At 45.7% G+C, this 27147-nt stretch overlaps 1 protein-coding gene across 2 annotated transcripts in view; it reads left to right on the top strand.

The window, feature by feature from the left end:
• SLC12A8 (solute carrier family 12 member 8) overlaps positions 1-27147 on the top strand; it is a 140627-nt gene that overhangs the window by 2915 nt on the left and 110565 nt on the right. For both annotated transcript variants that reach the window (XM_069556296.1, XM_069556306.1), the window contains exons 3-4: positions 17166-17312; positions 22553-22744. In XM_069556296.1, the coding sequence (XP_069412397.1) occupies positions 17166-17312; positions 22553-22744 (339 nt within the window). The remainder of the gene's footprint in view (positions 1-17165; positions 17313-22552; positions 22745-27147) is intronic.

Raw genomic sequence — 27147 nt, 5'->3', positions numbered from 1 at the left:
ATTATTTCATACCTTCCTAACTTCCTTCTCCACATCTCCTCTAAAGCGATCTCTTTTTAAAGCCCAAGTCTGTGCAGTTGACTCCTCTGCTGAAAGCCTTTCCATGGCTCCCCGCTGCCTTCAGAACTCAGTGCCGACTCCTTACCTTGGCCCCCGCAGCCCCCCCCCCCCCCCCCCCCGCCCTCACGGTGATCTGACTGGCTTCTCCTGCTCCCTCCCATAGCATGCTCTGTCAGTGCACTTGCTCTGCAGTTTTGAAGTGAGCTGTTTCTTTCCTGTCTTCCTTGCTGGTGGTGGTGGTTTAGTTATGAAGTCATGTCCGATTCTTGCGATCCCACGGACTGCAGCCTGCCAGGCTCCTCTGTCCATGGGATTCTCCAAGCAAGAATGCTGGAGAGGGTTGCCATTCCTGTCTTCCTTAAGGCTGTGAATTCCTGAAGTTCAGGGCGTTGTCTCATTCGTTTTTGTGTCCTCAGTACTTGTTAGTGCTCAGCATATGGAAGATGCTCAGTCAGTGCCAGTTCTACTTCACTCACCTGGCTAAGGATAGGGGGAGCTGTGATTTGCATTAGGTTTTGATGGGTCAGTGGTAAAGTTGGGGCACACATCCCAGGCTGAGAGGGTAAGAAAATGATAATAACTACCAACTTATTATATGCTGAACACTTAATGTGCATCATCTCTTTTAATCTTCACAACATTCTGAAGTAGATATAATAATTATTTTGGTTGACAGATGAAAAATGGAGGCACTTTGAACCTGGGCATGGTTGTTGCCAAGGTCTAGGCTTTAATCCTTTCTGCTTTATGCCTCCTGCCTCAATGGCCTGAGCGAAGCCTGTACGGGAACAGATAGCAGGCTGGACAGCTAACATGTTTGAAGTGGTTGACCTTCCAGAAGTGTCCCATGAAGCTTTTTCTCCCTTTACTCCAGGTTTGGGAGTTGGGAATTCTGCTAAGAGCTTTGAGGCCTGAAGAGCATGGGACCAAGAAGGCCATGCCCAGTGGGAAGACAGGCTGGGGGGTGCTACCCTAAACCCTTCCGTTCAGATCTGCTCTTCTCCTGGTCACTGTGTCATTTTGGAAGAGTGGGGATGCTTGCGAGTTAGGTGGAGGGGTTACTGAATGGATTCTTGGTTTGCTTTACTCATTTCGGGACCAGATTGGGTATGGGTGGGTGGGTGTGTGTTGGTCAAGCAGACTGGCTGAGAAGGGTCTGTAGATCTGAGGGTTGATGGTGCTGCCTGGTTCAAGTACTGATTCTAACACTTTGTAACTTTGGGAAAGTTACTTCACCTGGTTAAGCCTTTGTATCCTCCCATAAAATGACGACAATAATAGAACGCACCTTAGAGAATTATGAAGATTAACAGAGATACTTCATGTAAATGTTTAGTATAGCACTCAGTTCATAGGAGGCATTTTGTAAACATTGTCTAATAATAAAACCGAGATGGGGAGTATGTATTTGGTCCATGAGATAGTGATGTGACTGATCAGAGGGTTCAGTTGGCAAATGAATACATAACTCAGCACATCAAATTCAGGTAGAAGACCTAAGGTAGGAGTCCCAAATCCAGAATAATTTCCTTGGCCAAAACCAGAGACTGGGATAGTGTCTGGGACACTCTGGATTATGTGGGATGGGCAGTCCATTGAGGGTGATTTCTAGGCTTGGAGTGGTTTGGGAATGTGTGTGCGTGTGTACCTTGTGGAGGTACGAGTCATTTCAGCAACCTCTGTCCCCAGGCACTTCACTGATGTGCAGTGTGGTTTAAGGGTGGACTTGAATCTGGGAACCTGGGGTTCCCAATTCTGACTATGCCATCAGGCATGCCAGGCCCTTGGGCAAGTTACTCAAGGGCTTGCCCTCTGTTTCCACAACTGCAGGATGGGGTGAGTGTACCTGATTTTCAGGGTTCTTACGCCATCTGCAGAAGGGTCTGGCCCTGTGCCTGTCACGTGGTGCAGACTAAATACAGTGCTTGTCCAGTGATCGGATGAAGCAGATTTCACACAGAAACCCAGTCGAGTAGTCTGCTTGTGAGATGCAGGGCTGGAAAGCTAAGGAGAAGCTGGTGCCAGAGGGAGGTGAATGGAAAGCTAATGGCCTTTGACACCAGCCATGTCTGCATCAGTCACTGGACAGAGAGGAGTGTGACAGACGCAGTGGTCAGGAAGATGAAGCTGACAGGAGAAAGGAGTAGCCAGAGACAGGGAGAGACGGCAAGTGGACATCTGTGCAAGGTCTGGAGTCCAGCAGGATCCAGTGCTCTTAGTGTGGGAAATAGCGGGAAAAGTTGGCTCAGCTTAGCAGGCGTTTATCGAGTGCCTGTTCTTGCCAGGATCTCCAGCGAGTGCTGCAGATACTAAAACAGAAGTCTCTTAATCATGATGGAATAAGGGATGCCTCCCACTAGTCTGGTGTGCTGTTTTCCTTCTCTCAGGATTGGACAGTCTCCAGAAAAACTTAAAGGGAAGCTGTGTCATGCTGTGGTCTGAGAATGGGTGACCAAAAGCCGCAGATTAGCTAGTGTGAGTAACTCATTCTCTTCCTTCTTTATCCAGCTGGAGACTTGGGATCCAGCAGGAGTGAGTCTGTGAGGACCCTGTTCTAGGAAGTCTGTGGGGTAATGGCCGGCCTGAGCTAATCACCCGTGAAAAAAGCCCGATGCAGACGCAAGGAGTAAGTTGCCCTTCAGAGCTATGGCATCTGACCCATGTGTGAGCCAGGGTGTGAGCTCTTCATGACGCTGCACCAGGACTCGGCGCCGCCAGACTCCCTGCCTCCCTTTCCCTTCCCTGGCCTCCTGTGCTTGCTCCCTGTTCTCGCCTCCTCGGTTCAGAGGCTCACTGAGGCTAGCTCAATGTGGTAAGAGTAAGAAAGAATATGATCCAGTTGTGGGACCAGCAAGAGGGGCAGAGAGAGGCGAACATGTTAAGAGACTGAGGCGTTACAAGTTATTGCAATGAATAAAGAGGAATTTTCTACTCTCAAACTAAAAAAAAAAAAAAAAAATGGAGGAGTTCCTAGAGATCCTCTGGTCCAGCCCTTGCTTAGCTTGTCAATAAACAAGCCCAGAGATGTGGAATGACTTGTCCAAAGATACATCAAGAGAGTGGCAGAGCCAGGTGAGAACTGAGCCCGAACACCCTCACTCTATATTACGGCTCTTGGTTGATCTTAATGCAGCCAATCTTTAGGTTATAATTTTGAGCGTTGGTACCAGGCTTCATCACAGAAGCTTTGCTGTGGTTTTCTGCACGCTTGTTAGCCCATGTACAGTTAAGAACTGACTTTCATTTTTGCATTTTTCAGGCTCGTTTTAGCATCTTTAAAAAGCCAATATGCAAAGTGAGCCTTGGCAGCCACATGCTAGGTGATAGCTTATTGCTTTGTTAGATATAGAGAAATGGATGCACCTGAGCAGAAAAGAAAAGGGAACCTAGGACAAGGCCATCTTGTTATCCCCTCTTATACAGATAGGGAAACTGGGGTCCAGAGTGGTTGGGTGGAAGAGAAGGGCTTACATCTGGGATTCTGGGAGTCATGACCCCTATCACCCTCCCAGTTTCTGTAGGGCATGAAGCTTATACCATTTTCAGGGATTCTCTTCAGTCAAAAGGATACAAATTATAAATACAAAATTAGGTGTAGTCTTTGGAGAGACTCAATGCAAGTGAAGGGTCTTGAGGCTTAAGCGGTTAGCTTCACTGTGAAAGACCAAGGGTACCTGGACAGAACCACCTATGGGATATAACAGAAGAAACAGGCTTGGGCTCTGCAGCCTGGGAGAGAAGAAAGGGCAGCTTTTACTCTCAGGGTTGAAATGAGTCTGCAGCTTTCGCGTGAGCTCGGTTTGTCTTTCTTGCTCTCTCTCTGTTGTCTTCACCCTTTCCACTTTACAGGCCTACTTGTCACTTAGCCTAGGAGGTCAACCTCGAAAATGACAGTGCTCTGAAAATGCTTCATTTTTGTAAAAAGTTGGAGTGGAGACATTTTCTGGACGAAGAAACTAGAATGAAAGTGATTCTTCATTGAAATGAATGTGGTGGGATTGTCTCATTTATATATTCACAGGATCTTCATTTGTAGAGGTGACTGATGAGACAGAGAGATCAGTGCCACTGGAAGAAGAATTTACTGCTTACATTTCTCAAGAGAAGGAGGAATGCCATGCAGGACCGCAGGGAAAGCACCAAGTTCTGGTCAGGAGGCAAAAGCAGGAATGAAGGGAAAACCTGGGCCACAGCTTTCATTGTGCTTTTGGTGGGAAGGGCAGGGCAGGGTAGCACAAACAGCTTAGGACTGGATGGTTTTAATAGTTCTGGTAAGCTTTGGCAGTAGAGGTGGTCTCTAGTTTCCTAGAAACTGACCTGGGGGTGATTTAGAGCAGGAGAAATATTGGCTTGGTGTGTGAGAATTAGATAAACAGAGTGGCTTAGGGAATATACTCAGAATTGGTAGGTTTGCATATGGAAGGGATGCTCCTGGCCAGCTGTGTGCTATCTATAAGAGCTGGTTAGCCCTGGGAAGGTTGATCTGTTCCCTGAACTACAAGATTTTAAAGATATCATAATGTCATAAGCGGAGAAGGCAATAGCACCCCACTCCAATACTCTTGCCTAGAAAATCCCATGGATGGAGGAGCCTGGTAGGCTGCAGTCCATGAGGTCGCGAAGAGTTGGACACGACTAAGTGACTTCACTTTCACTTTTCACTTTCATGCATCGGAGAAGGAAATGGCAACCCACTCCAGTGTTCTTGCCTGGAGAATCTCAGGGATGGCGGAGCCTGGTGGGCTGCCATCTATGGGGTTGCACAGAGTCAGACATGACTGAAGTGACTTAGCAGCAGCAATGTCATAAGACAGAAAGGAAAGAACATGATTAATATATTCTGCCTAGCTATGAATGAATGAACTAGATGACTTAAAAATTTCTTATTGCCTTAGGGTATATTTCATCCATGGTCAAATACAGAAAAAACGCAGTCCTGTATTTAATAGTTTGGGGTTTGGAAGGAGAATCCTAGAGGCCATGTTAATGATTCTGAAGTACTTTTCTTACAGTTTGTGTAAGGAGCTGCTAGGTGGTGCTTAGACTCTGGTCTGGCCCAGTTGAACAACCTGACTTCCTATAGGGGTGGATGACAGAATTTTAGCTTATTTTTCCATTTATTTTATTCTTTTGCTGACAGAATACCTCTCTTCAGGATAGAAGTTTAAATACTAGATAGACCTGTATTCATAAAATAGTATCAAATAAAAAACATTTAGAGAAATATACATACCTTAGGGAGTGTAATTCAGTATCTCTTTTTGCTCTTTTCCAGGCAAGAATACTGGAGTAGGTTGCCATTCCCTTCTCCAGGGGATCTTCCCAACCTAGGGATCGAACTCAGGTCTCCCATATTGCAGATCGATTCTTTTTTTTTTTTTTAATTTATTACACTTTTATTATTTACAAACACTAAAATTGCTATTCATACACTTTAAGAGTATATCTTGATCTGGGCAGGAAACATTTGCAAATGATAAGCATATGATTAATTCTCTTAATATATTAAGAACACTCATGAATCAATAAAAGACACATTAACACTGTAATAGAATGTGAACAATGATTATATAGAAGATTCATAGGAAAACTACAAATGACCAATATGAATTTGAAAAATATCTTCCTTTAAATTAACATAACTAAAATGACAGTGGTTTAGTATTTCATGTCTACCAAATAACTTAAGATGCAGATCGATTCTTTACTGTCTGAGCCAGCAGGAAAGAATTGTTTGCTCTTTAATCATTATCAAGTAGTAATGTAGGGCTTCCCAGGCGGTGCTAGTGGTAAAGAATCCACCTGCCAGTGCAGGAGATGTAAGACGCGGATTCAATCCCTGGGGTCGGGAAGGTCCCCTGGAGGAGGAAATGGCAACCTACTCTAGTATTCTCGCCTGGGAAACCCCATGGACAGAGGAGCTTGGCTGGCTACAGTTTGTGGAGTCACAAGGAGTTGAGCACAACTGAGCGTGCATTTGTGCAAGTGCGTGTGCACGCGCACACACACAGACATACACTCTCAAGTAGTAATGTAATCTGATTCTTAAAACTTGTTTTCTTTCTTTCTGAATTTAACAACTTAGTCAAAAGACTGCAGAGGTTGTGATGCTTCAGAATAGCTCAGCATGAACAGTCTTCAGAGGTAGTACTGCTCTGGCGTGAATACCTGTCTAGTAGGATATTGTTGTCATTGTCACTTATCAGAAGAAAGCTACATTTCTTTTGTTTTTGTTTTGATGTGCAAGTGTTCTCTTCTTTATATCAACAGGCATAAAGAAAGAGAAAAAGATAATGAAGTAAAAACCACTGGTTTGTGTAAAAAAAATTCAATGATATGCTTTTTCCAATCTGCAGATAGCTTGTAAATCACATCCACAGTTTCTGTCAGAAGTTGCAGGATTTAGGTGCTTACTGATGAATTTGAAGCCATGGTAGCCTACTGATCCTCATTTAGCCAAAAATAGTTATGTTTGATCCTGATGATAAATTTACTCTAAAGTGAGCCTCAGTGTTCATAGAACTTAGAAAAGAGAAGGCCATGGCTCATTTTGAGTAGCTTTCCCTTTTTATTTTAGGCAATTATCAGTTTAAAAAGAAAAAACCAAAGCACAGGCAAATTTTAATTTTAAACAAAGATATATACATGTATGGACAGACATTAATTTTATCAAAGAAATTTAAGCAGACTCTACATTTCAAATGTGATTCAGATCACAGGTATCTTTTGGTGTATCCATTGCATAAAGTGAAGTTGAGTTATAAATAAATTTCTAACTCGAGGTCAGCATTTTATTTTTCAAATATTTATAATATGTGGTAGATTTTTCTTCAAATAAAAATTGTTATTATATCATAGAAGTACTACATGTATGCAGTAAAAACATTTTTTAAGCAAAAGAATGATACAAAATTAAAAGCCTTCTTCCTCTCTTCTTTTACCACCATTCCCCAGAGACAGTCACTAATGGTTTATAACTTTAAGTATTTTATTTATACCTCAGTTTCTTGACTACATTATCAATTTAATATCAGTTTACTTATTGCTTCCCAGTATGAAAAAAGAGGACATTGCCATATTTACCCTTCCTTCCATTTCTCTCATTTCATTTCTAATTTTTTGTTGGATTGTTACTTTTACATTGTCATGGTTTATAAAATTTATATATATTTTAATTGTAATAAGTATTTCCATGTTTGTTGGTTATAAAAACTGTATATCTGTAAATAGCATTTATTGTAGTAAGATATATAAATGTGCGTGTTTAACTGGAAAACCAAGTGACGTTATCAGACTCATGGAGGAGAAAACACAGGCCTAAGCTGTTAAAGCTTTGCTGCTTCTGAGCAATAAAGTCTTAATTTTTTTTCAAGTATCTTTTAATTCTTCTAGTTCATATGCAGCTACTGCTGTTTCTTATATCCCCTGTCACTTTTTTTTTTTATGTTCTTCTCTTCTCTTTGGGGTGACAGGAATTTTTTTTCATATATGGCTTGATGGTAGTAGATTACTCTTTCTAACTATAGAAGCATGGGAGGCCAAATTGTTTTCATGTACTTCAAAAATAACATCTCACACCAGATTGGATGCAGGAGATATGAGAGTCCAGCTGTATTCTATCAAGCCAGAGATTAAAATGTTTTCAAGTGTTTTTGCTTGGGAAAGTAGCTATTTTTCATGCAAACATACTTATTTTAACAGATAATAGGTTTATTATTATTATGTTTAGGTGATTAATAAGTTTTAAAAATATCTCCCTTTAAGTTTCTAATATGGTAAATATTGATAGTTACAGCTCACATAAACAAAAACTCTTGGGGATCCTTAGTAATTTTTAAGAATGTAAAAGGATCTGGAGATCAAAAAGTTTGAGAACGGCTGCTCCAGAGATTAAACATACATTTTAAAATGTTCACAGTTTGTTTAGAGTTAATATTATGCCGCTTCAATGTAAAATGTAGGAACTTGGCAATCACACAGGCCTGTTTCCCAGCTCCGCCCTTCAGCCTTTTATGCTATGAGTGCCATATGTGTTACATTCGTTACATGATGAAACCTCCAAGATGATGTTATTCCCAATGATTGCTGTGGCCTGTGTCTGCCCCTAGCATTTGCTGGCTCTGAGCCTGGAACTTCTCAGGGGCCTTGGAAGACGGCTCTTCTCTTGGCTGCTCCGGGCTGCTCCCTCATGTGCCTTCTTCTGCCCATCCGAGCCGATATGCAGAAATCTCTCCAAATATCTGATCTATTAGTAGCATGTGTTTTTTTTCCCTTTCTAGTTATAACTATGGTTTCATACATTTAAAAAAGCCCACATCTTTTCTGTTATTGTCATGGTAATTTGGAAGGTAGGAAAGTACATATTCTTCTATCTTGAAAGAGAGGTCTAATGTCACTTTCTAAAGCACATTTTATTCATTCATTCATTCTGCTAACACGTTTAGTAAGCACCTGTTCCATGCTGAGCACTGGGAGTGCAAGAGTGAACAAGCTATTTTTTCAATATATATGGGCTTCTTTTAAAAAATAAAAATTGTGTTTATTATTTTTAAACTTTTGTAATTTTGATACCATTTCACACTTGTAGCAAGTTGCAGCAATACAAGGAACTGCCATATACTCTTGACTCAGGTTTACCAGTTGTTAACATTTTGTCCTTTTGCTTTATTATTTGTGTGCTCTCTCTTGCTCTCTCTCTATATATTTCTATTCCATATGTATCTTTTGATACATATTATGTTCTATTATGGCTTCCTAGGTGGCTCAGTGGCAAAGAATTCACCTGCCAATGCAAGAGCCGTAAGATATGCAGGTTTGATCCCTGGGTCAGGAAGATCCTCTGGAGGAGGAGATGGCAACCCACTCCAATATTTTGCTAGGGTAATCCCATGGACAGAGGAGCCTGGCAGGGTGCAGTCCATGGTGTTGCAAAGAGTCAGACATGGCTGAGCGCATATTCTATTTTATGTATTTTTTTCCTGAACCACTTGGAAGTAATTCGTAGACATATTCCCTTATTCCCTTATCCATAAATACTTCAGTGTCTATTTCCTAAGAATAGGACTTTTATTTTACCTAACCACAGTATGTTTATCAAGATCAAGACATTTAGAGAATTTCCTGGTGGTTCAGTGGTTGACACTCCACACTTTCACTGCTGAGGGCCTGCATTCAAATCTCTGGCCAAGGAACTAGGATCACACAAGCCTCTTGGTGTGGCTAAATGAAATAGCCATAGTACGTGCCTGGATGGCCAGACTATGGAATTTTAAGATCAAGACATTTAACATTGATCAATCCGATTATCTAATCCACAGTTTCACAGTCCACTTTTGCCAGTTATCCCACTGATATCCTGTCGCTTTTTCCCCCAGACCAGGAGTCAGTCCAGCATCACACAGGACGTTCAGTCATCACGCCTCACTCAGTCTCATTTAATCTGGAACAGTTCCTTAGCCTTTCTTTTTCTTTCATGACCTTGACTTTTTCTTTTTTTTGCAAAACACAGGCTAGTTGTTTTGTAGAATGTTCCTCAGTTTGGGACATGATCTCATATGATTAGATTTGGGTTTTGTATTTTGGGCAGGAACGCATAGAATGATATTGCATTCTTTTCTAGACATCATATCAGGAGAGAGGTACAGGGTTTCTGCTTGTTCCATTATTGGTAATATTAACTTTGGTTAGCATTTCAGGTGGTGCCCACTAGGTTAATCCAGTCTGAAGTTACTAATTTCCCCTTTGTAGTTAATACATAATTTGTTAGGGATACTTTGAGACTATGGAAATATCCAGTTCTTCATATATCTCCTACCCACTAGCTTTAGCATCAGTTGTTGATTCTTGGCAGAATCAGTTATTACTGTGATGGCTGCAGAATCATGATTTTCTAACACCATCATTTCTTCTACATATATTAGTTGGTCTTCTACTAAAAAGGATTTTCCCTCTTTCTGCTTGTTTTAATTTATTCATTTACTTATATCTGTATGGACTCAGAGTCTTACTTTTCCCATGAGTATTCTATTGCTATAATTATTGATTGTGATGCTCAAATCATTCCAGATTTGGCCAGTGGGTGCCCCATGGAGGCTGTTTCCTATTTCCTTTCAACACATCATCATCATTTTTTAGGAGCATCTCCTTACTTTCTGACAGAAAATATTCTAGGCTCATTTTGTATTTTCTCTGCTTCGACCCTGAATCAGCTGTTCCTCCAAAGAGCTGTGGCTCAGCAAGATGAGAAATGGTATTTAAAGACCAAGATCTGGGTGTTAGATCTGTTCGTTGGTACTGGGATGTCTTACGTTGTAGACCCTGTAAGTAGACAGAGAGAAGGAATATATATTTATATCTTCCTCTGCATATTAAGAACTATGAATTCAAAGTAATGCCTCTCATTCTAATTTATCACACCAGGGTTCTCCTTCCTTAGTTTTAACTGCCTTCTCCAACAGTGAGAAACTTGACTGTCAAATGACTGTCTATTTACTTCTTTGCTCAACCCTATAATTGATGGAAAGTAGATTAACTCCTACCCCTGCAAAAAAACAAACTTTCTTTCTAGAATGTGTGTTGCACGTGTGCTCAGTTGCTAAGTTATGTCCGACTCTGTAACACTGTGGACTATAGCCTGCCAAGCTCCTCTGTCCATGGGATCTCCCAGGCAAGAATACTGGAGTAGGGTCCAGTTTCCTTCTCCAGGGGATCTTCCCAATCCAGGGATCAAACCCACGACTCCTGCATTGGCTTTACCTCTGAGCCACCAGGGAAGCCTAGAATTTGTATTAGTTTGTAGTTATTTGTCTTTAGACTGAAAGCAAACAGTCAAAATAATATGTTCAAAAGTTGCTCTGCTTTTGTTACTCTGTTTTTTTTTCCACCTTCAGTGTGGTTATGTTTTTCATTAGAAATAGTGAGATTAATTGGTTTCTGTCTGCATTCTTAGAGTTTTTCTCTGTCATCCTGTTGATTTGATTTTGTTTAATTTTGAGTATGTAAAACATTATGTGATTCCAAAAGCCGAAAGTACTCAGTGCATTGGAATTCTTAAATGAGTATAGTATTATCTGATTCACTGAGTCATCTAAAAGAATAAATCTTTTGCAGTTGATATTTAGCAAGTTTGCCTGTTACTGGTGAAGGGCACTAGGGCCTGTGTTTGTCCTCCTGATATTAAGCCAAGATAGATTGTCTAGTGACAGCCTGCGTCTTGCAGGAAGCTTCTGTCCTCTTGTCCAGGAGACTGGGAAGGGAAGGGGAAGCTCTTGTTTTGGTGGCCATGGCATTGCTGCTGTGGGACTTTAGATTTGTGAGCTCGTATTCGGTGTCCAGGGCATAGTGTCTTTGGGTTGTGCATTCTGAGTGCAGAAGTGGCTGCTCTGTGGGGAATGAGCTGCTGCTGCGTGACTCTACGAGGCAGAACCTCATCAGGAATTCCCACCAGCATCAACGTTTTCACAGCATCTGAGGGTCTTGCCACTCCTGTGCCTATATGGTTCTATGACCAGGTTGTGCCTTGAGAGATTCCTAGCCTTGGACCAGGATCAGCACACACAGGATCAAAAAACCACAGATCAAGCATCCAGAGCTACTGTTATGGAGACACTGGCTTTTGAACTCGCTCCATGCAGATTTCCACACAGCCACAAAGATCTCACATTGCTAGGAATGACTAAATCAATATTGACCAAGGGTGCTGCCCAGATTCAGATCCAAGGAAATCAGACTTTGACCACTCCCGATGGGTCCTTGCCACTTCCCCTATGGAGCAGTTTCCACGACCAGCATCAATCTGGTAGCAAAGTGCTGATCGGATGCCCATTCTCAAACTGCAAGTGCAACAGAGAAGGCACCAGCTGCCCCAACCCTGGAACTGAGCAGGGCTGAGCTGTAGAGTGAGGATTCACCTGAAACACGGGGCCAGGTAGGCTGGGTTAATAGAAGAGGTACAGTCAGTTAGACATCTTTCCTTTCCCTCTCAACTGCCCTGAAGAAATCCTCACCCATGTTTAAAACTGCCTGATGTGCTTCATGCTTATGAAAAAACCTTTCACAATTATCATCTCATCTAAACCGTGCAGCCCTCCTCGAGGCAGGTATGTAGCTCCTGCATCGGCCACAGGTGGCCCTGGCCGTGAAGCCTGCTGTCCCCCGCCCCCCAAGCTCTGCCTGTGGTGCTTATTCAGAGTCAGAGGAGAGGAATGTGGCTGGTGCTCACTCTGCCCACTGGGTCACAGGCCAGCAGCAGCTTGGGATCTTCTCTGAAGTGTGATTGACAATTAAATAACTAGCGTTCAGAGAGCAAGCTGCTGGCGTATGTGTGTGCTCCAGGGAGAACCAGTCTTTGGGAGGGAGGGCCAGGTCATGTCCTGCTCTGACCCGCTCCTGACCCAAGTGGGCAGAAGCCAGATTCTTTTTCTCCAGCTGCTGGCAGAAAGAAGAGGTGTCGTCTCACATTTCAGGCCTGCTTGGTGGCCTGCCGGAGGGGGTGGCTGTCTGAGAGGAAGGCTCCGGGCTGGGAGCTCACATGCCCGCCCGCAGCAGAGCTTCTGTCTGTCTCCTCTGCTCCGCTCGTCGCATGCTGAAAGCCACGTGTGTGTCACTCCGGACACATTTCAGGGTGCGATTTCCCTGCCTTCCCAGACGTTCTGCCGAAGAGTGAAGATTCTCTGCTCCCAAGAGAAAGCCTTCTACTTCAGAACTAAAACACCCACCCCGCCGCTGTTGTGTCTCCAGTGTGGTTTCAGCCCTCAGCTCAGAGGGACCAGGCCCTGGCTCCTGGTTCTGGGAGGTCAGGAAGGGAAGCCCTAGCAACAAGCATCACGCAGGTGTGATCACCCGGGGCCAGACTCCAACTTGCTGTGCCCCAGAACCTGCCAAGTGTCCACCTGCGGGGCCTCAAGGAAGAGAGGAACCGCCCCTTGAGCATGTCTGTGGGCCCTTTCTGAGGGGTGCTTTGCCCCTCTTGCTTTGCTTTCTCTTCTTCCTTAGTTTCTCCCACCATCTCCCAGAAGCCTCACTGTCGGGCACACACATTGTCTTACTGCCGTCTGCCTTTCCCCACAGCCTGTTATATCTGTGCCATAGAGCACTGAATGATACTCCTGTTATTTTGGAATAGATGACTGGGACCCAAATCTGAAGACGGTGAGGTTCTGAGAGAGTTATCAACAGTTGGTGCCAATCACAAGATAGCCCGGACCTGGCCCAACTATCACCCTGCCACCCAGTGATTCCACTGCCCTCCCCTGGGCACCAGAGGTGACTGGCAGAGGCACAAAGGGAGTGTCTGTGGGCCACAGCCTCTGCGGGAGAGGGTACTGTAGATGGGCTGGGGCTTCCTAATCTCCCATAAAGGAGGGAGTTGGGTTTGAGACCTCCGAGTGTGGGGAAAAGCTGATACTCTGTCCGTTGGTTGGAGGTCTGCATGTGCTGAGGACGTGGCTCTGCCTGCAGCCTGTCTGAGCAAGACCTGGGGGGACTTAGAGAGCTGGCAGGACAGAAAGGGCATTTATTTTATGATAAATATGGCTTCCATGGTCGCTCAGATGGTAAAGAGTCTGCCTGCAATGCAGGAGACCTGGGTTCTATCCCTGGGTTGGCAAGATCCCTGGAGAAGGAAATGGCAACCCACTCCAGTATTCTTGCCTGGAGATTTCCAAGGACAGAGGAGCCTGGAGGGCTACAAGCCATAGGGTCACAAACAGCTGGACACGACTGAGTGACTAACACTTTCACTTTTTCACCTTCATGCTAATATGTATTTTGTGCAGAGCTCCTAAAACCCTTGGAATTCCCTAAGTGATAAAAGTGATAAGATGTCTTGATATTTACAACAAATGCATTTCAAGCACAACTGGGTTTATATTAATGAGGTGACTTTTAGAATCACCTAAGGATGGGAGCTGTTTTTAGGGGAACCAACCATGTGATTAGAAGGTTGGAACTTTAAGGGGAGGGGAAAGAGTTTGAGGTTAAATCAGTCACCAGTGACCAGTGATTTAATCAATCATGCCTATGTGATGAAGCCTCCTAAGAAAACCCAAAAAGAGGGTTTAGAGAGCCTCTGGCTTGGTGAGCACATGGAGATGAAGGGACGGTGCTGCCCTGGGAGAAGGTGTGGGTGTCCGAGGCTCTTTCCCCAGCCTGGCCCTGGGCATCTCCTCCATCCGGTGGTTTCTGAGTTCTGCTGCTGCTGCTGCTAAGTCACTTCAATCGTGTCCAGCTATTAGCGACCCCATAGACGGCAGCCCACCAGGCTCCCCCGTCCCTGGGATTCTCCAGGCAAGAACACTGGAGTGGGTTGCCATTTCCTTCTCCAATGCATGAAAGTGAAAAGTGAAAGTGAAGTCGCTCAGTCATGTCCGACTCCTAGCGACCCCATGGACTGCAGCCTACCAGGCTCCTCCATCCATGGGATTTGACAGGCAAGAGTACTGGAGTGGGTTGCCATTGCCTTCTAGCCTTTCATAATAAGCTGGTGATCTCTGAGTTCTGTGAGCTACTCTAACAAATGAATTGAACCCAAGAAGGGGGTGGTGGGAACCTCCGATCAACAGCCCCGGGAAGCTGTTTACCTTCCCAGGTAAACACAGATTACAGCCTGAATTTGGGATTGGCGTCTACTGGACTGAGCCCTTGATAGTGGGATGACACCATCTCTGGGTAGATGGTGTCAGAACTGAGTTGAATTACAGGACATCTAGCTGGTATCAGAGACTTGCTTGATGAGGAACAAACGCATACACATTGGAACTGGTGTAAGAACTGTACCAGCCCTGGAGCCATGCTGTTATTATGCACAGGAGCTGGTTTGAGCTGTCTCTCTCTGGCTAGTACTCTCCTACAAGGTCAACACTGGGGCCAACAAATTCATTTCAAACCACACATGCCTTTACGTACAGCTTTATTCTGACAGTGAAGATCTCCTAAAGTTTCTGCCTCATTCATGTGTGTGGCACCTTTAAGGCTGGTTTAGTCCAGTGAGGTCCAGGGAGTGAAAGGCTTTTCATATCCTATTAGGTAACTAAACAAATAAACAAAACAGCCCTTCAGAGTGGAAATATGAAGACTGTGATGAATGATGAATAAAGTTTTCTAGAATCACAACAAGAATTTTAAGGATAAAGCAGGTGGTGGTGTTGAGCCACTAAGTCGTGTCTGGCTCTTTTGTGACCCCATGGACTGTAGCCCACCAGGCTCTTCTGTCCATGGTATTTTTCGGGCGAGAATACTGGAGTGGGTTGCCATGTCCTTCTCCAGGAGATCTTCCCAACCCAGGGCTTTCCTGCATTGGCACACAGATTCTTTACCACTGAGCCGCCAGTACTTAAGCAAAGTCCAGGTGTTAGAAATTGCATCATAAAGAGTGAGATTTAGGAGAGAAAAGAGCAAGTGAGCTGTGGTGCAGGTTTTGCAGTCTGGGTTGGGGAACTGCAAACCAACTGTGGACCTAGGGCAGTTGTGTCTCTTCTCCCAGGCTCTCTTTCCTCAGCGGGCTGTAGACAGGGGCTCTCTCCCTGCCTGCCTCGGGGGGTGATGTGAGCACCAGTGGAGGGAACTGATGTGGAAGCTGAAACCACTCTCAAAGTTATTACACCTTGTTGCTATTGTTATGACTGTTTCTAATAAATAATAGGCCAGCAACAAGCCATGGTAGGAAGTGAACATAAGCAGACACAGGAAGTTGGGCCAGGTCCTGGGTTTTGAGATTAAGCTCCTGGAAAGCAGTCTTACTATATTTACCCCTCGGTCCCTCGGTCCCATTTGTTTGAAGACAAGCATGGGTTGGCAGGGTCTTCGCTCTGAACCATGATCACTGTTCTCATGTTTATGGACTTTCAGGAGCTTGCTCGTTAGTAGTTTGCTAAAGACAGATGAACAGAAATACACAGAGATGAAAGGCATTCCAGCTGGTGTCAGGGACTGTCAGAGACTCCAAGGAGTCCCCCGGTCTATCTGTCCCATGTGGCTTTATTGATGTCCCTGATGATTATTCAAGGCCCTTTCTTCCTCTGTCAGTGCACGATATAAGGCAGGAAGCTGGTATCCTCTCCTGTTTTAACTGAGTATAGCCGGATGCTGGGATTGATCCTAGACCATAGGCACACCCACTGTTCTCAAAGGTTCAGGGGCCCTACCGCTGACTCTGGACCTCCGATTTCCCCGTCACTTGACTTTCCTGCCTTCTCTCTGAAGTCACAGCTCACATACATGCACCAGTCAGGCTTGCTGCTCACAGTGGGTCTTGACTGGGTGCCTCTCTCCCCAGTCCCCAGGTGAGAATCACTCATCACTCTTGTGGCAATTGGAGGCCATTGGAAGACTCTAGTGATGTTTGAATTTAATTACCAAACCTATGCAGAAGCAGTTCCTAGTATGAGTGGCTACTGATCTTAAGATCATTTCCGTAAGTTTTAGTCTTTCTAGTAAAGAGTTTCTGTATGAGTGTTCCGTAAGTGCCTTTGTTATTTTTGAATTGGAAAAATGAACAAAGCGTCTGTGTCACCACTTGTTAGCTTTCATTCCAGACAACTGCCAAGCAATGCTGTGGGGTTCTGTGGTCTGGGGTGAAAGGGCACTTAGGAATCACTGTCTCAGCTCATGTTCAGTGAGGAACACAGACACTGCCCTAGGTTTTTTAAACAGAGGGAATTTAACATACAGAGTTCATTACAGAAGTGTTAGAAGGGCGGGAGCAACAAAAAGCTAAGTAAAATAAGGTTCCCCAAAGATTAGTAACTTCTGGGAGCTGCTGTTCCCCACCAGGAACAGAGGACTGAGAGGGAGGGTGGCATCACCCAGAGCTCGTGACCGCTGTCTGAACTGGGGCCCAGCATCCCAGGCTCGCCCACATCCCAGTGGCTGGAACTCAGTCCTGTGGCCACACCCCCACAAAGAGGCTAGGAAACAGTCTCCAGAGTGGGCAGAAGGAGAGGGAACAGTTTGCTGGACAACATGTCTGTGCTGCATGCGGGCACAGGAATCACAGTGCGCACAGGCCTGTGTGGCGTCGCGAAACGCAGAGCTTTACAGCTGACTTCTCCCAGCATCCCCCTCACACCCACTGCTGTTGAGTTGACTGCTGTGTGCCCTGTTTTCAGGAGGCCCTGGCCCAGCCCCAACCCTGGTGGAAGATCCAGCTGTTCGTATGGGAGCCGGTGCTGTTCGGGACCTGGGACGGCGTGTTCACCTCCTGCATGATCAACATTTTTGGGGTTGTCCTTTTCTTAAGGACTGGTTGGCTGGTGGTGAGTGGTGAGCTGGTTAGCCCTGGAGCCTTTTCTGGGCCTGGGACGTGGAAAGCTCTGTCGCCCTTGGGTATTCCACAGAGTGCTCAACAGAATCCTAAAGCACAGATCCTCCAGAGACAAGAAACAAGATCAAGCACATGGAGTAGCTAGCATTGCTTTCTAAGTGCGAATCCTGAGAACCTGGGCCTCAGGCAGAGGTTCATGTGGAAGCCTCACCACGGATTTAACTCCAAAAATGAGAGCACAAGAAGTCAGGGTGCGTCTCAGGTGGGACTAGAGGTGGGTCAGAGAGAGCAGACTGATGGCAAGTTTGCCTCCAGTCTGTGACCCTCTCCAGCTTTCCTGGTGATCTATGACCTGTCTGATGCCCCGCCTGGAGAGGCAGAGGGGATTATAAAGACCTACAGTCCTCTGTGCATTTCTCTTTGCTTTCACTTCACTTCTGACACTACTGGTCACCAGATATGTTTTTTTCCCCCTCACCAAGCAATTCTGTAACACCAGCTGAGTGTCCCACAGTTTCACTCAATTCTAACACTGTCGACCTGGAGAGAGCATCATATCACACAGGTTAAGGGCTCACTCCCATGAAGCTGCCCCCACCTACTTCAGCTGCCAATCACAAGTCTAGGTTGCCCCTGTGCTTCAGGGGTTTCCCTGACACCTCCCCCAGATTCAGTTCACTTGATGGAGCAGCTCACAGAACTCAAGGAAACACTTATGTTTACTAGCTTATTAAAGGATATGATAAAAGATATAGATTGATAGACAGATGAAGAGATCCATACGGCAAGGTCTGCAAGGGCCCTAGGAGCGGGAGCTTCTATCACCGTGGAGTTGGAGTGTCTTAACCCCCGCACCCCTGCCCGGTATGTGGATGTGTTCACCTACCTGGAAACTTTCTGAACCCCAAACCTTGGGGATTTTATCACTTCAGCATCCATGATCCACTATTGATTCCATTTCCAGCCTCTTTCCCCTCCCTAGAGAAGTGTGTATGCATGTTGAGGGTGGTGGTGGTGGAAACTCCAAGCTTCTAATCATGGCCTGGTCTTTCTGGTGACTAATACCCACCCAGGAATACACTCACAGCTGCCTTGTTAGAACAAGAGATGCTCCTAGGGGTCTTATCCCTTAGGAGTTTACAAGGGTTTTAGTAGCCCTGGGTCAGGCATAGAAAGTGAAAAACTGTTAGTCGCTCAGACGTGTCCAACTCTGTGTGACCCCATAGACTGTAGCTGCCAGGCTCCTCTGTCCATGGGATTCCCCAGGCAAGAATGCTGGAGTGGGTTGCCATTTCCTTCTCCAGGGGATCTTCCTGACCCAGGGATTGAACCCGGGTCTCCTGCACTGCAGGAAGATTCTTTACCATCTGAGCCCCAGGCTCAGGGATGGGGTCGAACACTAATATTAGAATGACAGATGTTCCTAGTGCTCTTGTCACTGGAGAAATGACAGTTTCAGGGACTTTGTTCCAGAAACCAGGTGCAGAGACCAATATGCAGTTGACCCCTGAACAATATGAGTTTGAACCACTCACTCCATTTATACGTGGATTTTTCTCAATAAATACCAGAGTACTACATGGTCGTTGGTTGAATCTGTGGATGTGAAATTGGTTAGGGAGGGCTGACTATGGAACCTGAGCATTCACAGATTTTGGTATCTGAGAGCAGTCCCAGAATTAATCCCTTGGGGATACTGAGGGATGGCTGTATATATTTTCTGTCATCTCACAGAGGTAGAGAGAGAGAGAGGTGTGTGTATGTGTTTATTGTCAGAATTTGGCTCATGTGATTATGGGGGCCGGCAAGTCCAAAATCTGTAGGCTAAGTGAGATGCAGGTAAGAACTGAGTTGCAGGTTTTTGAGTTGAAAACTTAGAAACTTACATGTTGCAGTCTGGAGACCAAATTCCTTCTTTTTTGGGAAACCTCAGTCTTTGCTCTTAAGGCCTTCTTATTGCGTGAGAACTACCCATATTATGTAATTTCCTTTACTTAAAGTCAACCTATTGTACATGTTAAACACATCTTAAAAATACATTTATAGCAACTTCTAGGCTAGCGTTTGACTAAAAACTGGTCATTATAATCTAGCCAAGCTGGCACATAAAATTGACTGTCACATCTGTAAATTCTAGGGGATGAGAGCTTCACTGTAGTGGGGTATCTGGGATTCTTAGCCCTCTTAGGAGGCTGGGTGAGGCCAGCCCTTCCTCAGCTCTTCCTCTTCTCCATACCCAGGCCCGTAGCTTCAGGTTCTACCTTTAACCAGAGCCTGAAAGTGGGTCTGAAAGTTTTCTTTATTAATGTGTGGAAAGCTTAGAGCAGATTTAGCAACCCCTCTGATGTGGATGGTGTGAATCCCTGCCTCTCATACTCCTCCATAACTTACAGGGGAGCCCTTACAAAACACAAAGCCTCCAGCCCAGATGCCTTGTGCCGGCAGGCATTGTCAGGCTCCTGGGATTGAGCTCTGGCTTTTCCCCTTCTTGGGTACCACCCCTCTCCCCAGCACCTCCAGCCCGTGTCCCAGGGAGGCCCAGCCACCTGCCTGCTGCGGCAGAGGAGGGCCTGGCAGTGGCAGCCTGGGCCCTGGGCTCTGCCTTCTGCAGAGGATGATTACACAATAGTGGAAGGAGGAAAGAATAGACTCTCTCTGTCTCGATTCTTAAATCTTAGGGCCTCCTCTTAACTTTTCTGCTGGGTGATTATTTTTTGAGAAGTGGCTATCTAGAAGTGTTGGTCCCATCCCCCAAATGAAGTAAACTTGTATAAATTATTATCTATTGCTGCATAAAAAATTACTCCAGTACTTAGCAGCTTGATGTCACACATTTGTATTTATCTGGTTGTTACTGTGGTTCAGGGATCCATGAGCAACTTAGCTGGCTGCCTCTGGCTCAGGCTTTCTTATGGGATTGCAGCTGAGCTGTCGGTCAGGGCTACAGTTTCACCTGAAGGCTCCACCGGCAGAGGGTCTGTTCCTAAGATCACAATGAGGTTGTTGTCAGGCTTTGTCATGTTGGCCTCTTCACAGTGTTGTCTCAATACCTGCAGCTGGCCTCCCCCAGGGCCAACAACCTAGAGAGAGTGAGGAAGCAAGTGCCCGAGATGAAAGGCGTGGTCTTCTCATACCCTCATCTCAGAAGTGACATCTCATCGCTTCTGCAGGGCTCTGCTCACTAAAAGTGAGTCACACCATCCAGCCTCCACTCAGGGAAACAGACTACACAAGGGCATGAATGCCTGGAGGTGGGGACCACCAGGACTATCTTTGAGGCTGCTACCACACAAATACATCCTTTTGCTCTAAAGCAATCTGTCCTTTTCAATTCTGGCATTAGTTTTGCCTCAAAAATTGTATTTCAACATGGAAATAAAGGTAAATGTGAAATGCCAAAAATAAAGTAGAGCTTTTAGGGGATAACATAAAGTAGACGTCATACCCAAGTAATTTTTAAATAGAAAATATTCTAAAAAATAATTTGGCAGCATATTTGTAATTTGAAAAATGTTATAGTGGCAGTTTTGGTATGAAAATTTAAAGATTGATACAGCTTTTAAAAAATTATCCCATGTAGACAAGAACACAAAAACAAAGGAAGATAATAGTATAAGTTCATTAAAAATATAAAATCAACAAAGTAAGTAACTTTCTGAATAAAACATAACAGAATGAAACCTAACCCTTTAGGTACCCTCTAGTTTACTGTGACCGGAGAAGGCAATGGCACCCCACTCCAGTACTCTTGCCTGGAAAATCCCATGGGCGGAGGAGCCTGGTAGGCTGCAGTCCATGGGGTCGCGAAAAGTTGGACACGACTGAGCAACTTGACTTTCACTTTTCACTTTCATGCATTGGAGAAGGAAATGGCAACCCACTCCAGTGTTATTGCCTGGAGAATCCCAGGGACAGGGGTGCCTGGTAGGCTGCCCTCTATGGGGTTGCACAGAGTCGGACACGACTGAAGTGACTTAGCAGCAGCAGCAGCAGCAGTTTACTGTGACAAACTTTAAATCTGTTTTTTCCCCTTCTCTATGAATAGAATCATAGTTTTGCTTGGTATGGCATTGCTCTAAGCTGAAAATCCACCCCCCTGAACTGCTTTTGTGGTTGTTCAGCTGCTCAGTCGTATCCAACCCTTTGCGACCCCATGGATTGCAGCACACCAGGCTTCCTTGTCATTCACCATCTCCCCGTGTTTGCTCAAACTCTTGTCCACTGAGTCGGTGACGTTATTCAACCATCTCATCCTCTGTCATCCCCTTCACCGTCTGCCTTCAATCTTTCCCAGCATCAGGGTCTTTTCTAATGAATTGGCTCTTTGCATCAGGTGGCCAAAATATTGGAGCTTCAGCATCAGTCCTTCCAAGGAATATTTAGGGTTGATTTCCTTTAAGATCGACTAGTTTGATCTTCTTGCTGTCCAAGGGACTCCCAAGAGTCTTCTCCAACAATGCTTCTTTACTCATTTATAAAAGGTATTTCATATAAATTAACCAGTTTTTCAATGCATTGAACTTCTAAACACTCAAATAACTTTCCGATGATAAGCATTTTTAAATGTCAGAAGAGTGAGAAGAGAGTAGATATAGCAGATGTGCACACAAATGAAAGAGAAATGGAGAAGGCAAAGAAACCGCCCCTCCAAACCTAATCCTGCTCTCCTGGAGCACACAGCCCAGAGGTAAGATGGGCTCGGAAACAGACGCAGTAAGACAAGCGCTGGGATGGGCACTAAGCCCCGAGTACTGATGGAGCCCCGAGGAAGGGGTTTGGGGACAGCTTCCTGGAGAAGGAAATGGACCCTGTCTTGAAGGATGCGCTGGAGTCAACCTGTGAGGGAAGAGAAGTGGGCAGGAAGGCATTCCAGGCGGGGGCCTCATGGGTGGGAGGGTGGAGGTGAGGGAGCAATGAGGTCACCACTGGGGCACCCAGTGTGTCTGGGGGGGAGTTGCCGGCTGGGGGATGGGAGGGTGGGGAGGGGGAGAGGGCAGGCCAGGGGGGGCCTCGTGGGGGCAGGAAGCCACTTTGACTTGACTTGTCAGGGCTTGGCAGTCTCTTGGAGTTTGCTGTGAGAACACTCGGCTCCTCTGGAGTCTCTCCAGGCCTCACCCCCGTGGTGCCACCTCTGCCTTTTCCCAGCGGGCTCACCTGTGAGGGCAGCGGGGCGGTGGTCCGTGCTCCCCCCCATGCCCTGACTCTGACCTGACTCCTTGCTCCTCCCCGCAGGGAAACACAGGCGTGCTTATGGGCGTGTTTCTGGTGTCCTTCGTCGCCCTGGTGGCCCTGGTCACCGTGCTGTCCGGCATCGGGGTTGCGGAGCACTGCGGCGTGGGCCGCGGCGGCGTGTACTCCATGGTCGCCGCGGTCCTTGGCGGGCAGACGGGAGGCGCCATCGGGCTGCTCTATGTCTTTGGACAGGTGAGGCCGCCGACCTGTGGAATGGCTTCTCTTGACTTGCCGTCTGCCGCCGCCTTCTCATCCACGTTCCACCTGCCCCCTGGCCCCCACCGCTGGCCTGAGAGGCCAGTGGGTGGCTGAGGCAGCTCAGGGCGGAGCCGGGCTCTGGTCCAGGGCCCTGACCTGAGTCTCCAAGCCTCCTCCTCCTCCACCACCTCTGCCTCTGGAGTCCTGCTGCCAGCGAGCAGGGAGGTGCGGGCTGGGACCACCCTTACAGCCTGTTCTGGGGAGGGGCTGCACAGCAGTGGCCGGAGCCCGAATGGCAGCTGGGTGGCCTAGTCCCTGGGGCACTTTTACACTGAAAAGGGGACATTTCGCCTGTGCCAGGGACTTCCCTAGAAGCAGACAGTTCTCAAATGAACTGGAGCTCTAGGCTCATTGATGGCTTGACGGCCTCAAGAGGGAGGCTGAAAGCCCCTGTGTGGACACCCTGTCTGAGAAGGAGAATACTAATGAGGGGGCCCCTCACCAGGGTGGACGGAGGCCCTCAGAAAACCACTGAGGAGAGGGAAGTACTGAAGCGTGTTTAGCTAAAACACAGAGATGGTGATCTAGTGCTGAGGAAACAAGTGCAGACATTAAGAAGCAGGTCTTTGTGAGGACTTCTTGGACTGAAAAAGGCTTTAATGATGGTGCAAAGGGTGGTGGGTGGCTGAAAAAATAGTTTAAAGAAAAGAATCTGTCTAAGTAAGAGTACAGGGGTCTCCTCAAAGCATCGGTCCATTCCTTTTATTTTTAAGCAGCAGGGGCAGGATATTGTAGCAAGAATACATCTGATTCTCCAACAGCACCAAGCTCTGTGTGTGTGGGGGGCGGGGGGGAGACAGATGTGTGGAAGGCACACACGTGGTCAGTGCACTCTTGAAAACCCCTTGCCTTTATGGAGAAAGATCTTTAAGCAGGGTAGTTTAGGAGGTGAGCAATAAACAGTCTACTTTATTACCCCAGGGATTTATATACTGATTTTTTTTTTTTTACTTTGTTTTATAGTCAAGCAGGCTGCAAGAGGGACAAACAGCAGTCCTCACTTCCCCTGCTTCCTGGGGTAGACAGAAAGCTCAGCTCTTGAAGCAGACACCACAGACAGGGGACCAGTGCTAGTGGACGGGAAGCCCTCCCTCCTCATGCCCCCCACCCTGCCCCCGACCCCCAAAGAGAGGAAGTCTCCTAAATGTGAACTGACTTGGGAGGAAGAGTGATCACAGAGATGTTTTCCGAGGGCAGGCAGCCCCTCTTGAAAAGCCATCTCACTGACAGCCTTGCTTGCTTGCTTTCTGTTGGTTTGGGGCCCAGCCAGAAACGTCTGTGCCCCTCTGGTCCGTGTCCTCACCACGCCCCTGCTTCTTCTCTGCCTGAGCTGGGCTGGGCTCTCTGGTCGGGATGTGGCTGTTTTCATATGCCGCTAAGTACAGTGTGCTAACATTTTGTTGAGGATTTTCGCCTCTGTATTATGAAGGGTATTGGGCTGGAGTTTTCTTGTGATGCTGTTGTCTAGTTTGGGTGTCATGATCATAGTGGCCTCACGGAATGAGCTGGGAAGTGTTCCCACCTCTTCTGTTTCTGGGAAGAGTTTATGAAGGATTGGTGTTAATTCTTCTTTAAACATTTGGGAGAGTTTGGTGGTGAAACCATCTAGTCCTGGGCTTTCCTTTGTAGGAAGTTTTTTGATTGCTAATTCATTTCTCTTTACTAACATAGGCATATTCTGACCTTCTGTTTCTTCTTGAGTTTTGGTAGTTTATATCTTTCTAGGAATTTGTCCTTTTTATCTAGGTTATCTGATGTTTTGGCATATAATCATTCATAGATTCCCTTACAATCTTTTGTTTTTGTAAGATTGATAGCAGTGGTCTCCCTTTCATTCCTGATTTTAATCATTCGAGTCTTCTTTTGTTGGTCAATCTCGTTGAAGGTTTGTCTGCAAAGAAGCAATTTTTGGTTTTGTTGCTTTTTTTTCCTACTCTTTTTCTGACCTCTGTTTCATTTGTTTCTGCTCCAGTTTCTATTAGTTCTTTCCTTCTGTTTGCTCTGGGTTGAGTTCACTCTTCTTTTTCTAGTTTCTTAAGGTGGAAGGTTAGGTCATTGATTTGAGATCTTTTTCTTCCAGAGAGTGATTAGGATTTCTGAGGGTCCTCATTCCTGGTTCTTCATTTCAGTTGCTAAGTTGTGTCTAACTCTTTGTGACACCCATGGATTGCAGCACACCAGGCCTCCCCGTCCATCACCAACTCCTGGAGCTTGCTCAGACTCATGTCCATCGAGTCAGTGATGCCATCCAACCATCTCATCCTCTGTCGGCCCCTTCTCCTCCTGTCTTCAATCCTTCTGAGCATCAGGGTGACTGATTTTTCCAGTGAGTCAGTTCTTCACATCAGGTGCACAAAGTATTAGAGCTTTAGCTTCAACATCAATCCTTCCAATGAATATTCAGGATTGATTTCCTTTAGGATTGACTGGTTTGATGTCCTTCCAGTCCAAGGGACTCTCAAGGGTCTTCTCCAACACCATAGTTCAAAAGCATCAATTCTTTTGTGCTCAGTTTTCTTTATGGTCCAACTCTCACATCCATACATGACCACAGGGAAAACCATAGCTTTGATTCTTATTAACCCCTAATCCTCTCATGCCAGGGCATGCATGCCCTTACGTATTTTTAGTAATTGCCAAAGGAGATGGCAATTACTTCTGCTTTATTGGCTATGCCAAAGCCTTTGACTGTGTGGATCACAATAAACTGGAAAATTCTTCAAGAGATGGGAATACCAGACCACCTTACCTGCCTCCTGAGAAATCTGCATGCAGGTCAAGAAGCAACAGTTAAAGATGGGCATGGAGCAACAGACTGGTTCCAAATAGGAAAAGGAGTACGTCAAGGCTGTATATTGTCACCCTGCTTATTTAACTTATATGCAGAGTACATCATGTGAAATGCCAGGCTGCATGAAGGCCTTGGATTCCAGGCTGCTGGAATCAAGATTGCTGGGAGAAATATCAATAACCTCAGATATGCAGATGATTCCACCCTTATGGCAGAAAGTGAAGAACTAAAGAGCCTCTTGATGAAAGTAAAAGAGCAGAGCAAAAAAGTTGGCTTAAAACTCAAACTAAGATCATGGCATCCAGTCCCATCACTTCATGGCAAATAGATGGGGAAACAATGGAAATAGTGAGAGACTTTATTTTCTTGGGCTCCAAAATCACTGCAGATGGTAACTGCAGCCATGAAATTAAAAGACACTTACTGCTTGGAAGAAAAGCTATGACCAACCTAGACAGCATATTAAAAAGCAGAGACGTTACTTTGCCAACAAAAGTCTATCTAGTCAAAGCTATGGTTTTTCCAGTGATCATATATGGATGTGAAAGTTGGATTATAAGGAAAGCTGAGCACTGAAGAACTGATGCTTTTGAACTGTGGTGTTGGAGAAGACTCTTGAGGGTCCCTTGGACTGCAAGGAGATCAAACCAATTAATCCTAAAGGAAATCAATCCTGAATATTCATTGGAAAGACTGATGTTGAAGTTGAAACTCCGATACTTTGGCCACCTGATGCAAAGAACTGACCCATTGGAAAAGACCCTATGCTGGGAAAGATTGGGGGCAGGAGGAGAAGGGGATGACAGAGGATGAGATGGTTGGATGGCATCACCGACTTGATGGACATGAGTTTGAGCAAGCTCCGGGAGTTAATGATGAACAGGGAGGCCTGGCATGCTACAGTGGGATTGCAAAGAGTTGGATGTGACTGAGTGACTGAACTAAACTGAGGAGATGGCCTGTTGTGCCCTGGGGCAGGCTCATCAAACTTCTTCTAAAACGGGCCAGATAGTAAATATTTTAGTTTTTTGTGAGTGTCATCGGTTTCTTTCACAGTGACTCAGCTCTGCTATATAAGTGTGAAAGAAGCCATAGACATTTTGAAGTGGGCATGGCTGTGTGCCAGTTAAGCTTTATTCCCCAAACAGGCAGCAGCGGGATTTGGCCAGAGTGCCAGAGTTTGCTGGCCCTTGCCCCAGAGCATCAGCATTAAGAAGATACAGACACTTAAAATAATGATTTTTTTTAAGCTTATGAAACTTTCCATTGCTTTGCATCCTTCCAGACCCTTCCCCATTCATCTCTCTGAGACACTGGTGCCAGGCCTGTTGTGTGTGAAGGAAGTGATGAACTGGGGTCTCTCCTTGCTCCCTGCCCCACTTACCTGAGTGCTTCCTCAGGACCGCTTGCCCTGGACGCATAATATCCAGCTTCAGCTTGCACTGTCCTGTCTAAAAACGTTTATTCATGGCTTACCTGCTGCTCACTAGACTCTGTAAACGATGGAGGACAGAAAGACTTTCCTGGACCCAGTACAGGCTGGGCT

Source organism: Ovis canadensis, chromosome 1 (assembly GCF_042477335.2).
Source record: "Ovis canadensis isolate MfBH-ARS-UI-01 breed Bighorn chromosome 1, ARS-UI_OviCan_v2, whole genome shotgun sequence".
Taxonomy (NCBI): Eukaryota; Metazoa; Chordata; class Mammalia; order Artiodactyla; family Bovidae; genus Ovis; species Ovis canadensis.
Note: the sequence above shows the minus strand (reverse complement) of the source record. Positions and strands in the feature narration are given on the sequence as shown.